This window comes from Rhagoletis pomonella, unplaced genomic scaffold (assembly GCF_013731165.1).
Source record: "Rhagoletis pomonella isolate Grant_MI unplaced genomic scaffold, Rhpom_1.0 Rhpom_scaffold_00005, whole genome shotgun sequence".
Classification (NCBI taxonomy): domain Eukaryota; kingdom Metazoa; phylum Arthropoda; class Insecta; order Diptera; family Tephritidae; genus Rhagoletis; species Rhagoletis pomonella.
In genome coordinates, this window is record NW_023458559.1 from 7,767,898 (window position 1) to 7,782,302 (window position 14,405).

Consider the following 14,405-nt stretch of genomic DNA (forward strand, 5'->3'; position numbering starts at 1 on the left):
AACTCTTAAACTGATAATTTGATTGCAAAACATTGTATAGCAGGTTCATATGGATTTCAAAGACCTTTAATCTTTTTGCGGTGTGATAATCACAACCGGATATTTTTGGAAAAAATTGAAAATGTTGTTTTCTCAATTTGAAAAAAAACGATAATTTCGCAAATTCTTAAAACCTATTCTACTTTTTTAATTTTCAACCTCATATTCAGATTGTGTGAGTTATTTTACATAGCAAATGACTATAAAATTCACGACTTTCAACTATTTTGTTAAAAAAAATTTTCCCAGGATGCATATGGTTTTCTAAATTGTCAAATGCAACGCGCAAGTACTTAGAGTTATCATATTCGAATAAAATTTTGCACAGCTTATTTTTAGACCAAAAGACATCTTTTTCAGCCCGGCAAACCAAATTTTATTTTTAACGAACGGTCTAATAGGTACATTATATATTTTTGGAGTGCCTTGATGCTGAAAAAACTTTTATCTTCAATAATCCTGGGTTAACCTCAGTCCACCTATAAAAACAGAAAAGCTTTAAAAATCAACACTAAAATTAGGTTATTACTTACCGAAGGTTGCGCTCTTTCAGACGAGTCTTAACTTTGTTTTTAATAGTGGAAACTCCACCTGTGCTATGTAGACCACGACCAGTGATTATGAATACGTGCTTATAACTACGAGAAGCAGCCCGCAGTCCGGTAATATGGCGATCTATAAACAGATCCAGACATCCGATTGCCTCCATCACATGCAAGTAATGTAAGTCTAAAAGCTCTGGGTTATTTTGTGTATATTTGTGCACATCCATAATACAATTGGCTGCGCGGTGATTGTACATATCCAATTTCATTTTGTGTAAGTTGGCGATTTGCGAATAATAAACAGCGACAGCACTGTTTCCTTTTTGAATGGCTTCTTTTGCTTTTTGATAGCATTCGGCTTTGAGTTGACAATGATGTGCCGCCAGGTTTCGCATTTCCTCAAAATCGTGCAGCGCCATTCGTTTTGCTTCTTCTGGCTGCAGAGGCCCTTTGGATATGCGATCTTCTCTGGCTTCAATGTACCCGCTGTTTTTGTTGCTTTTCTCTTGTTCCTCTTTTATCTGTATGTTTAAATGAAATAATATAAACAACATGTGTACTTATACTCTATGTTGCAAATTTACCATTTCTTGCTCATCTAAAGTACAATCCAACAATTTTTTATGCAAATTTGAAAATGTGTGATGATCTGTCGATTTCGTTGTGCTGTTGAGAACTTTAACAGTTTCGTCATAGTTATTGTCATGAGCAGTTAAAATTTCAACAAGAGTTTCACGCGGAATTTTTGGAAAGTCTTCGCATAATTTAATTTGGGTTAGGTGAGCGGCGAGGTCACTTGGGTGATACCGCTGTTGTATATTGGTTGCTCTTTGAATTTCAGTTTCTTGATCATTTTTGTAAATCTGCCATGCATATTCCATATCTAACAACTCCTGTATGTTTCCGGGTGACTCCGAATAATTTTCGTATTTTGGATTTTTCAGAAGACGGGCAAAGTCTGCATCCTCGCGACTAGTTCTTTGCCTTTGCTCTTCAAGTTGATTATATGCGGACTCTATCCAGAGCATATATAGCTCCTTGGCTAAGGTTCGAGGCATGAATACGTTCAAAACGGGATTATCGGGAAATTTTTCTACCAATGATGTCATTTCAGATTGAAAAATATACTTCAATTGTTTTACTAACTCCTCGCCGATATTGATTTCTATTATTTCATTGACTTCGGCGTCAGCATCATCGTCGCCATGTTCCTCCTCATTTAGTGGGTCTGTCTGAACTTCGATACTGGCATAGCACTTTCCTTGGGGATTTCGTAGCTTTTCCCGCATTTCACGAAGCTTTCGAATATGCGGTGAAAATTGCTTACCGTCAAGAACAAAGCGATTCGCTATAACCTCAGTTATTTCTTGGATCTCTGGATTTGTCCGGTTATTTACGCGCGCGGCTCGCGATCGTTGCCTTTGAGGTTTTGTGCCTATTCCAAGCGAAGTTGGCGTTGGTGTTGGGGGAATCGCCGTCGTTATACTATCGTCTGCAATGTTTGGTTGCTTGCCACAAGTACATTGAAAGTCATCGGCAATTTCAGGTGCTGCCTCAAAATATTGACTACCCGGCGGGGTCATTAATTCATCCTCTCTTAAAAGAAGATCAACTGTCCAATCTATGTCCCCATCACATTTTACAAACAAGTCCCATAAACTAGCCACTTCCTTATTTGTATAAATTTGACGCAGCGATGCAAATCCCTTATTTTCATTCGGACAATTAATGCTATGTCGGTCGAAAAGTTTTTGATTCAAGTTATTTACATTTTTATTTTCACAATTTTGTGATTTGTCTTCATCATACACACCTTCTCGCAACAAATCTAAAAGGGATTTTGCTTGAGACTCATCCCCTAGCAGAATTTCTCGCTTGTCACTGCTGGACGGCATATTCCAAAATTGGTTTAGTTCCTTTTCATGCGGCTGCCAAGCAATCGATTCTTTGATTTGGATTTCATTTAATTCTCCCATTGCTTCTATTTTAGGAGGTGGCTTCAATTCTACGCTTGCGCTTTTCTGTTTGGAAGCTGATCTTTCTCTTTGGGCCTTTGGAGTGTTCTCATCGATCGATTGACAAGCGGTTTCCGTAGTAGCCGTGTCAGATAAATTACAATGGTCTTCCGAAGCAGCCCTTTCAGGTCTATATATTTGAAATACTTCGTCGGTTTCGGTGTCTTGTTGGCCGAAGGAAATAGGTGGAATGGATCGCATTTGTGGGAGTGTAACACGATATCTTGTTGTCTTGAGCATCTGTTTGAATGAAATACATACATATATGTAAATATGTAAGTATGTATATTTAAAATTAAGGAAAAAATTACTTTCATTAAAATGCTAAAAGCCAAAATCCCATATGTAAGTATGTATATCTTAACCTGAGTGGATGTCGACCTATCTCGGCAGCCAGTTCGAAAACGCCCTATCTCAGAAAACTTTTAAAGAACGCCCTACTTCAGAATTTTATTGAAGAACGCCCCATTTCAGAATTTTAGTGAAAAACACCCTATCTCAGAATTGGGTTGAACAATGCCCTCTCAGAATTCGGTTAAAAAATGCCCTATCTCAGCTTCAAAATAAAAATGTGCTGCGATATGGCGTTCTTCAACCAAATTCTGAGATGGGTGTTTTTCAATAAAATTCGGAAATAGAGCGTTTTCGAACTAGCTTCCGAGATAGGTTGATCTTCCACTCAGGTATCGATATGAAGTTAACATAACCATAATACGAATTTCCAATATCTCAGTGACAGCGCCAACTAGCGAGTCCAAATCGACTGCTGAGTGGAATATCGACCTATCTCGGCAGCCAGTTCGAAAACGCCCTATCTTTTCTAGTGCTGCTTTGTACGACTGAGCAGCGCGTTGACTTAGGCAGTCTGAACATGGTTCGTATAGCTTTAGACGCGTATACAATTTTTTATGCAGCAACGCCTCAAGGCAAAACATGTTAAGTGATGCAAAATTATTATTTCTTTAATTAATTTTCAGTTATTTTTCTATTATTTGGACGAATTTTATTGTTTTATCGCTTTTTTTTTTAATGAAATGCATGCATGCACACGGAAAATTGTAAACAAATTTCTTTCTCTTTTCTAAGCGTACGTACGCCTAGCTACCAACACTGCTGTACGCCAAGCGATTTGCAGTTAGCTTGCTTTGACGAATTCGTGAAGCTGACGACTCGTATACAGCCCTCCATTTAAATGCACGTGTGCGTTATCAAAGCGTACAACTTTCGTATGTAGCATCTAATACGCGTCTAAAGCTATACGACCCGTGTGCAGACTGCCTTAGTAGTATCGATACCTAAAAGAAATTAGTGGATGACTGAACACCAGCCCAAAGCGTGCTGTGTGGCAAATACAGCCACCGCATGTGAACGATACTTATAACAGCTCATACTGATATTGACTTCGGAAAACCAGAACTCCGAATGCTTGCCCACGAAACAAGCAAACGCGGCATTTGAACGGTTGCCGAAAGCATGAGAGCTCATTATTCCTCTTTAAAATATGCCAATTCAGTTTTTATAACGATTTTTTTATATTGCATCCAACGTGCATTACAATTGTATATTATTAACGTTATATTATTTAATGTTTTAAATTATAATTTGTTTCTTAATTTCGTTATTATTAATGCTAAATCAAAAACTTTGCGCTCAGCTGCTGCGGAACTGTGAGGCAGAATAAAAATGTGATGAACTAAATCAGAAATTTCTCCAAAGGCCGCTTCACCCAATCCATTTTTAATCAAACTTACTTGATCCCAAAAACGTTCTATATTGGTACAGTTTTTGAAGGTACCTTCACTCAGCCTGAATTTGAGAAATTCAGATTCAATTATGTCTGCATCATTTATCAATGCAGGAAATTGGTCGAGTAGGGGCAAAATTGATACATCAGTGGCAGAAACAACTGTATGTGGTATAATAATTTCAAGATGTTGAATATCTTTTCGACAGAAATCGAATATTATTTTCATGTGATAAATGCTATGGTTTAAGTTTTGCTACCTTTCCATAGTTTTGCCAGCCACTTTAATATTTAGGGGACTCCCTTAAACGCGAAAAGTGGAAGACTCGAAAACTTCGAAAGTTTTCGAGGCTGTTTTTGGGAATGCACCTTTTTTCAGCCTCGTAAACAATGGAGAAATTCCGAAGTTTGACAGTTCAGTCAGAGTTTTTTTGTATACATACATACACATATAATACATCGCATCAGCTGAAATAAATATAAAATCAGCATTGAAAATGCCACGAAAAAGTGAAAAATGTAAATTGTATGAATTTATTGATCAAAACGCAGTCAACGATTTAATGATGCTCGAAATATTTGGGCCAAGTGACGGTTTGTACTTTTGTACTTCTTTTAATTTAATAAGTATTATAGTTACATATTTTTTAACCAATCGCAGGATGCAATCAAGTAAAAAAAGAAAAAATTCTTGATGAATGGCTTCTGTCCACTCTGTCTGTAAGCTGTTTTCGATATAGCAGCCCTTTTCGACTTAATACGGTTCCAAAGTCAAAATAGTTTATATGTGATGTCTTACCAAATTTAGATGAAAAAAGATTTAAGCAATTAGTACGAGTAAACTGGACAAACTTTAATACAATAACAAATTTAATTAAAAGTGACGAATTGTTCCAAGGACCCAGATCTTGTAAACAATTCCCTGTTGAGTTACAACTTGCCATCGTTTTATTTCGATTAGGATCTAGCGAGGAGAGGGAGCTACAGTAGCAAAAATTGCAAGCTATTTAGGAGTTGGCGACGGTGGAACGTTGCAAAGGATTACGGATCGAGTATTTGGCGCAATTTTAAAAATAAACGATAAGTTTTTGTTCTGACCCGACTCTAAAGAACGTCAAAATATTGTGTCGCACACATGCCACGAGTTGCCGTACTGTATTGGTTACGTCGATGGCACAGAAATAAAGCTAGCTGAAAAACCCGTAGAGGATCCCGAGTCGTACTTTTCTCGCAAGCACATATATTCCTTAAAGCTTCAAGCTGTATGCGATTATAAGCTTAGAGTTCGTAGTATGGTACTTGGGTATCCAGGCAGTGTGAACGACAGCAGAATTTATAGGAATTGCAAGTTCTTTACAAAGGTACCGAAATATTTTAGCGGCGACGAATGGATAGCTGCCGACAGTGCCTACAAGCTAACTACTACTGTTATAACTCCATTTCGATCTAATTCAAACGATGGTACTTTGCAGCAGCGGAACGATTTTAATAAAATTTTTAGCAAATATCGCATCCGAATTGCTTTGGTATTATGAAGGAGAGATTTAACAGCCTAAAGGAATTAAAAATTCAAATAAAATACGATTCAAGTATTAAATTAGCTTGTCGTTGGATTTTGGTGTGCGGAATTTTGCACAACATCATATTAGAGCAAAACAATGACGATTACTTTTAATTTGAGAATCTGGAGGATGCTGATAATGAGAACGATAAACTAGAAACCTAAAATCAACAATTCCCAGTCATTGAAGGGGAATTAAAACGACGAGCTTTAATCGAAATTATAAAAGAAATGGAAAACCTGAAATTATTTCAACTCGATCAAAATAAATTCAATTAATGAAATTCATTTTTATTTGTTCTGTTTGCACTTTGTATATTCAGTAGCGCCACAAAAAACTGGACACTGATAAATCGCGGCATAATGCCCCTGTATCTAAAAAAATGTTTGCAAATTTTTTATAAAAATATAGTTTATCCTTCAACAAAACTCACAAAATTCAAAACTCTGCGTACAACTTAAAAAAATGCTTCAAATTTTCATTAAAATTTTTAAATTTTAGGAAAAATTTTATAGTTTTGTAACTTATTGAATTTTAGTACAATAAAGTGCAAGTCGGAAGAAAAAAAAACAAAAATCAACGGTAAATCTCAGCTACTTCAAACTTGTAAAGTACAAGTTCAATAAACTACATAACTGCATACCCAAATTTTTCTACAATATTAGAAAAAAGTAAAAGTTTCAAGGAAAATTTTGAGAATTTCGCACAGTTTGGAGCTCTGAGTTTTGTTGTAGGATTAACTATGGCCCTTATTATGAGCTGCATTCGATTTTCGATCTTCGCTGGCTATCGAAAATCGAAGATCGAAAGTGAAATTCGTATTATGAGCTATGCAAGCGTGTCGAAATTTTCGCTGAGTATCGAATTTTCTGTCGAACAGAATTTTGCTTTCGATGGTGTAGCGAAGTGTTAGGAAATTGTGAAAAATGTATGATTTTGTATATGTTTTCTTACATTTTGGCGGCTAGACACTAATTTTAAACAATTTTTATTAACTTCATGCAGTTCTAACATCGTGAATACTAAACACAAGCTCGAAAGGCTGCTTTACTTGTGAAAGAAAATCCCAATACTCTGTTGGCACGATCTCTGAGAACAAAATCCTAGCGCTGTTGATAGTTTTAAAATATTTTAAATAGATTTGGTTCACAAACGCCTCTTTAGATGGTCGGAACTTTTTAAAGAATCTGTAGACAAATTTCTTAAATATATTTTATATCAAAATATATTCGAAAGACTAATAAACTTAAACTCTCTTAAACATTTGCTACTCCTGGCCAGTTTACTAAGCTCTCATCCTCTGACGAATCGTTGAACCAGAACTCGTTGTACTCATTTTACCACGTTTTTATAAACTTGCTTTCTTTTTTACTTTATTTTAATTCGAACAAATTTACATAAATATGTATAAGCACACTATTTAGTTTGCTCGATTTGTAAACAAAGCTTCTCAGCGGTGAAAAATATACTATTGTGAACAGAGTTGGGCATTATTCGAATAAATTGTTATTTAGATAATTATTCGAATAAAATTTTATCCGTAATATAATTATTCGCAGATAACTTATTCATGAATAAATTATTCGTGAATAAATTGCTTGCGAATAATTTATTCGTTATTTTATTCGTTATTTTAAATAATGAATAAAAACTCATTTTTAACACATTGAGCCACCTTTTTTTATTTCTATTGTCAAGAATTGTAAGTTAGCTGAATTTTGTTTACTATTTTATCAAGAATACTAGCCCATTCCCTATGGTTTCGCGGCCCCTGATAAGATTTTTTGCGTTGGCCAATGCAAGAATAGCGTTGAAAACAAAATATGGGTAAAGTAAAAATTCTCACACATATTTCTGCCAAAAAAATAGCGCTCTGATGCTATATGCAAGAAAAAATTCCTTTCAATGTCATGAGCTTTACCTCCACTTGTGAGATCTTTTCTAAGCGTGCGTAATCTTCTTCTATGATCTTGCAACTACAACATTGGTCCGATGCGTCAACCTCTAGTCTTATGTCATGTAGGCCAACAAAAGTCCTTATAAGGATGCTGAAGAGCACAGATGTGCGTCCTCGATGTAAAATTTGGCCATTGATATAGGAATTGGAAGGATGTGGTCGAAACTTTCCTTGCTGATTCGCCACTTTTAAAATATCCAAGAGCTGGTTTCCTTGAGTCTTACTGCTGCAGCAATGGCCGCCCGAGCAATTTCATCAAGTGGAGGTAGATGCAAGGTCGCATTTAGGGTATATGATGACGTGGGACATCGTAAATTCGTATAATATAAACATAAAAAACAAAGGAGTCCAGACATATGGGGTTTCTAATGATTTCGACTGCAGCACCATTATGAATTGCAACATGATTGTACAATAAGTAGGGATTTTCTAAATAACTCAACTGTAGCGCCACCTAGCGGGTCCATTTTTCGCATAAGTATTTTTCATCATGCAGGAAGAACACATTTTGAATTTGAACGAAATCAGTTCATAAATACGGCTTTTATAAATAACTCGGCTCCATCGCCACAAAGGAGTTTTCTAGTAGCCTTTAATAGGACTTAATGCGCATGGAATAACCTCCGAAAATTTGATTTAAATCTATCTAGGGGTTTGAGTTAAATCACAACAACGAAAACGGTTATCATTTTATACATAAATATATGTACATATCTATATACATAAATTACTTGTTTTATTATTATTTTATTCGTTATTCGAATAATTAATGAAGATAATAATTATTCGAATAACGAATAACATAATTTATCCGTCATTCGAATAATTTTTTTTGAATAACCAAAATTATTTATTATTTACGAATAACAAGAAAAACAATTTATTCATTTGTTATTCGTCATTCGAATAAATTTTGCCCAACTCTGATTGTGAACAACCTAAACGAGCGAAATTCACAATAGCGCTATTCTTCATCGAATGAGCGCCATAATACCAAATGAAAATTCGTTCGCTCAGCACTTTCGACCACAGTCGAAAATCGAATGCAACTCATAATAGGGGCCTATATTTTAATAAGAAATATGCAAAAAGTTATTTACTCAGACGCAGAGGAATTTTAACATGATTAATCAGTGCACGTTTTTTTCTGCTACTGTTCATAAATACTTATTAAAAATAAATATAATTCAAAATATAATCATATAATTCAAATTATTATTCTTTCAATTCAGTCGACTTATGCTTGTGATGAAAATAAAAATTATTGGAAACGAAAACTCCGCAATACTGATTACTTTTTTTAGTTTAACTACACTCTAATTATCTTATTTTGTAATCGAATAAGTTAAAGGAATTAATGGATGTTGTTTTTGAACTTTAGTTCCAGCTCATACTTTCTTATTTTTTCTTCTCTTTCATTTTCCAATTTCATTTTGCCATGGCAAGTCTTTCATCGCGCTCTATTTCAATTTTCTTTAATTCCAATAGCTGCTCAAGTTCGATTTGTTTTAAATTGGCTTCATTTTTGTCTTTTTCCTTTACCCAATCAAATTTTTTTATTTCGAAATCCAATTTTTTTTCCTGCATTGCTAGAAACTGCCCTACACCACCTACATTTTGGCTAGACTTTCTCTTTTGAATTTCTTTTCGCTTTAACTTGCTTTTTACATTAGCAAAATTCACTGGCTGTAGACGATCAGATGGAGATTCTGGTGTAAACAAATATTCTGACTCAGCATTATTAGGTGACCATTTTGGTGTGATTTCTTCTGCGCAAAAACTATTTGAAACCTTGTCAAGTTCCGAGTCTGGTAGTATAAGCGATTCGTTTTGGTAATCCAAAAGAATTTCTATATTTTCGCTCTCGACAATCACAGAAGGGTTGACACCTTTTCTTTGTCCGAAAATCTCCTCCAATATATCAAAAAATTGACATATTTTTTCCACATACTCTGCAAAAGACGCTTTAGATAATATTTTACAATGGAGGGTTAACGTACTCCAACACACCTGCAACGCTTTTTTGCTCACCCTTTTCCAATAGTCCAGCTCCAGTTTGCCCCTTCCATTTCGTTGCATCCATGTAAGCTACCTTTAGGTGGCGCATTTTCCCCTTCATTGTACTCCAATTTATTTGGAAAAGTATCCAATTTTTTGCCGAGATGTTTGAGTAAAACTTTTGGGTGACAGGCCTCTACAAAATTTCCGAGAAAAATCACATGCTCGACAACTTGTACTATATAAAAACACACCTCAAATGCTTCCGGATTGCCTTTCACCTCGTTTCGCACATCTATGCCCTGACGCTACTCTGCGGCGCTTTGGATTTGGCGTTTTTTCTTTTAATTGCTGAAAGAAAAGGTTTTATTAGTTGCGTGCGATAACAAAATTAGCCAACACCAGCCAACAATCAAAATCAAGAGAGTAAGCGAAAATTCTCTCCCAAAGAGATGAAAAAGCAAACGAACAGGAAATTAGCCATTACTTGCAAAAACCGGAAGAAGAAAACACACCAGCTGACTTTGTTTATGTTTTATTTGTAAACAAACTGAAATTCATGTTGCCTCCATAGAGAAAAAAGGTAAGTGAACGTTCAATGTTCGCCAGGAACATTTCTAGAAGCAAAAACTAGTTGGCGCTATCATAAAGCCACATAGCAGGCAGCCAAAAAGCATATAAATACCAAAACTCGGAAAATGCAATTTTGTTTGTTTACAGAAATGGCAACCATATGTTTTGTGATCATATGTTTTCGTGTTGGATAATTTTTGCTGACTAAAATTTTACCAGTACAAAATGAACGCTTCTCTGGCATCAAAATGAACGCTTGCTCTCTCAATTTTTGTGTGTTGGATAATTTTTTGTCGTTATCGAACGCCATCCAGTAAAAATTTGTCGAACGCACCTATTTATTTTCCAAAATAAGCTAATTTGTCTTACCTCTTTGTTCATGCTGCTCAAGCTCTTTTCAGCTGTTTTCAGTTAGTGTTGCCTACTTTCAGTTTTTTGTTTTCTTTTACTGGAGGTTTACACAAGACATTTTTTTCGAAGGCAATAGCCAAAGCGAATTCAAATAATTCATTCATATATTCTCAATTGTCTTGTCTTATGTAAACGCAAGGTCACTAAGTTCGTAGAATATTCGGATATAAAGGCAACACTGAAACTTACGAACGACTTTTCGAGGCTTTTTTCGCGACTAATTTACCTCGATAGTTTTCGAGGCACGCGGAAAACGCCTTTCAAACAGATTTTGACAGTTGTTTTTCGAGGCTGGAAAAGTTTCGAGGTTTTCGAGACATGTTCGGGTTTAAGGGTATCCCCTAATTGATCACTGAGTAATTGAAATTAGCAAGAAACCGCGATATTTTTTGAAGCCCGCTTTGACAGATGATTAGCCATGCCATATTTGAAGATCAGTGGCAAGGCGTGTTCACACTTTAAGCAGCTGTTGCCAATCGGCCCTATGCGGAACATCGTCATCGACATCGCCGACGATCGTCAGCGCATCAGTAACGTGGCTGACGATGACGATATTCAACATAGGGCGGAATATTCATCAATTACATAGAAACAATTTAAAACGCGAAACTATTGCATGAAGTTAAAGGGTGATAATAACCTAACCAAAGGCTTGTGAAATGGACCATTTTAAAAACAATTGGAGAAATGGACCAAACGAAAAGAAATGGACCAAAACGGCAACCGTGAAATTAAAACACAAAAAAATGGTTGTGTCTAGTGCTTTTTTTCTAAACTCAAATTTCTCATGCAAATGAAATAATTTGAAATATTTAAAGCTGTGGCAGCACTGAATTTACAATAATCAATAAATTTAAATGCACTAAAATGCAACCATGATTTATAAAAAGCCCAAGTTGCAAACCTTCGTTCCCGTACACGGGTAATTTAAGTATTTCTGTTTTCTTTTCTAATTGTACATATTTTGATTGATTACACAGTTCGCCAAATTTATTTTTTTTTTACCTCCTGAGTAAAACACATCGTCTCTTTTTAATTATTTGGTAATGATCCAAATTTGGCCACAGAATTACTCTAGCACGCCAGAATTTTGAGGTATCCATCCTCAAAGTGCCAAAAACACGTTTTTGCCGATGTTTGAGGTTACATTGTGAAAACACAATTTTTTTTTGCTAATTTCTACTTAGGGTATAATTTAGTACTAATACAAGCTTAAATGTGCAGTACTTCGGTATTACTTCGTAAGCATGAGCCATCATAGCATGTTAAATACTATAAGCTGTTATGAAAAAAAGTATCCTTTGATTTAAAAAAATTTAGTGCTTTTAGTGTGGTAAAACGCTTTGTTTTCTAAGTTTTGGTGCCTTTTGAAACTCAAAAGTTGGCAACACTGCAAACCAGTATTCCGAATGCTCGTTCACGAAACTAGCAAACGCGGCACTTGAACGGTTGTCGGAAGCATGAGAGCTCCCGTGGACGCAGTGTTGCCAAATTCTGAATTTGAAAAATCACTAAAACCCAAGAAAAATCGCGTTTTTTCTTGAAAAAAGCACCAAATTTTTATTGGACTATTTAATGGACTTTGTATGCATGAAAAATTGTATTGTAGGGATGCCGATTCATATTAATAAAAATCAATGTTTTTTGCTCGACGTTCGAATTTATTCTGTTTTCTATTAATTCAAATATTTTCGTTCGAGCGACGTAAGATTCTTGTTCTTATTTTCTAATTTGCAGCTGTGTTCAGCGTTGCCGTTTCGCTTACAAACGAAGAAGCAAAATTGATTAATTTTTCCTGACTGTTTTAATCAGTGGTGCAAACGGGAGTCTCCGGGAGCTACTCGGCTTTCACATACAAGTCGTGTGTGAGCAGCTACCGAGCTTATGCGCCGCTAGCAGCCGGTCAGTTTGCGTTTGTACTAGAGGTGTCAAACTATCGATAGTCACACCATCGATAGTTTTGATAGTTTTCAGAAAAACTATCAATATTCACGATAGTCTCGAAAAAAACAAAACTATCGATAGCACTATCGATAGCGCTAAATCAGTTAGGTTGCTTTGTTTTTACAGGATCATAGTGAAATAAATATTATCTTATAAAAGTTATAATCATTCAAAATTAAGTAACTGCTTAGCCAAAATACTTCTCTTTTTAGAAAGTTCAAAAACAAACACAAGTTATACAAACAAAACAGGATTTACGATTAACATATGTATTAAAGTCCAGCGCAAGTGTATTTGCCGCATTTCGTTCAATAAGTACTCCTTGCATTGTACTCTACTCCCAACACATTGTTACTCTTTTTCCGCATACATACACTACTTGGCGTTGAGAGAGTAAATACTTGACGTACTTGCTATTACTCCACCAAAGTAGGTACTCTACTTTCTCTCATCGCGTACGAGAAATATTTGCTGCTGCCAAAAGGGAGTGGCAAATCTACTCTCTGTATACTTGTAGTACGGTAAGTACTTGCGTATTAAATTTCTATTCTGGTTGTTAGCCTACTAGTTGATATCGTTTGCAGCGCTGGTCAGTGAAATTGAAAGAGTAAAAATAGAATATGGAAATTGACGATGTAAGGAAATGTTTACGGCCTTATTTATAAAAAATAACGTAGATTAAGACAGTTGTTTAATGTGACATTTTCATAAAACTTTTGTATTCAAGCAGCTTTTTAAATCTACATATGTATGTACTTAAATTTTTATGAAAGTATTATTTCTCGTCTCTAATTTTCTATAAAACTATTTGCAGTCATTAACCAACAAATAAGTTGTCAAAAACAACAACTTAAGCAATACTGCTATACGAAATAAAATTATTAGTGGCAAATCAAAATTTTGAAAAGTGCCGATTTTCACATTCGATAGTTGGACATGGTAGCGACGAGATGTACGAGCATTTTTTACTTAAGAGCTGCATACTGATTTAAGAAATTTTTTATAGAAGAAAATTTATTTTCCATTTATTGTGCGTAATTTTATATGAATTTTTAGTTTTTCTTGAGTGCCTTTACAAATAAAATAAATTTCGAAATATGTACATATGTACATACATACGCAGCCATATAACTTGATTTCAAAAGAGAAACGAATTTTCATTGGGCACGTTCAGAAGACGCAACAGCTCAGTAACTGGTGCGATTGCACCTTCTGAACGCGTTGTTGCGTACTTCTGATCAACTGAATAGTTGCGTGTTAGATGATCGTAATATTTTTCTGATCATTTGAGACAACATGTTGGTTGGTTTGAGAGTTGAATTTGACAGCTAATGTATGAAGTCGTTCAGAAGACGCATAACGATCATTGATGTTTTTTAGCAACGGTTGCGGTTCTGAACCTACCCATTGATAGCTTTTTTATACCCGAGCGCACTTGTGCACAAGGGTATTATAACTTTGTTCACATAACGGTTGTTTGTAACAGGCAAAACGAATCGAGATAGATATAGACAAATGTATACATAAATGATCAGAATGAAAAGAGAAATCGATTAAGCGGTGACTGTCTGTCCGTCCGTCCGTCCGTCTGTGCACACGATAACTCGAGTAAAAATT

At 35.4% G+C, this 14,405-nt stretch overlaps 2 protein-coding genes across 3 annotated transcripts in view; one reads left to right on the forward strand and one right to left on the reverse strand.

Annotated features, from left to right (window-relative positions):
- The window catches only part of LOC118738671 (MOXD1 homolog 2), a 1,114,343-nt gene that overhangs the window by 1,043,923 nt on the left and 56,015 nt on the right, over positions 1-14,405 (forward strand). The window lies entirely within an intron of this gene.
- LOC118738670 lies at positions 385-10,214 on the reverse strand. 2 transcript variants are annotated; one of them, XM_036469577.1, is made up of 6 exons: positions 10,115-10,214; positions 9,873-10,056; positions 9,531-9,814; positions 1,169-2,839; positions 573-1,105; positions 385-518 (listed from the first exon to the last, which is right to left on the reverse strand). In XM_036469577.1, the coding sequence occupies exons 2-6, from the start codon at positions 9,979-9,981 to the stop codon at positions 446-448; spliced, it is 2,670 nt and encodes an 889-aa protein (XP_036325470.1). In that variant the 5' UTR covers positions 9,982-10,056; positions 10,115-10,214; the 3' UTR covers positions 385-445. The 2 variants fall into 2 exon arrangements, with proteins under 2 accessions (XP_036325470.1, XP_036325471.1); XM_036469578.1 differs by lacking the exon at positions 9,531-9,814 and having other exon boundaries at positions 9,894-10,202.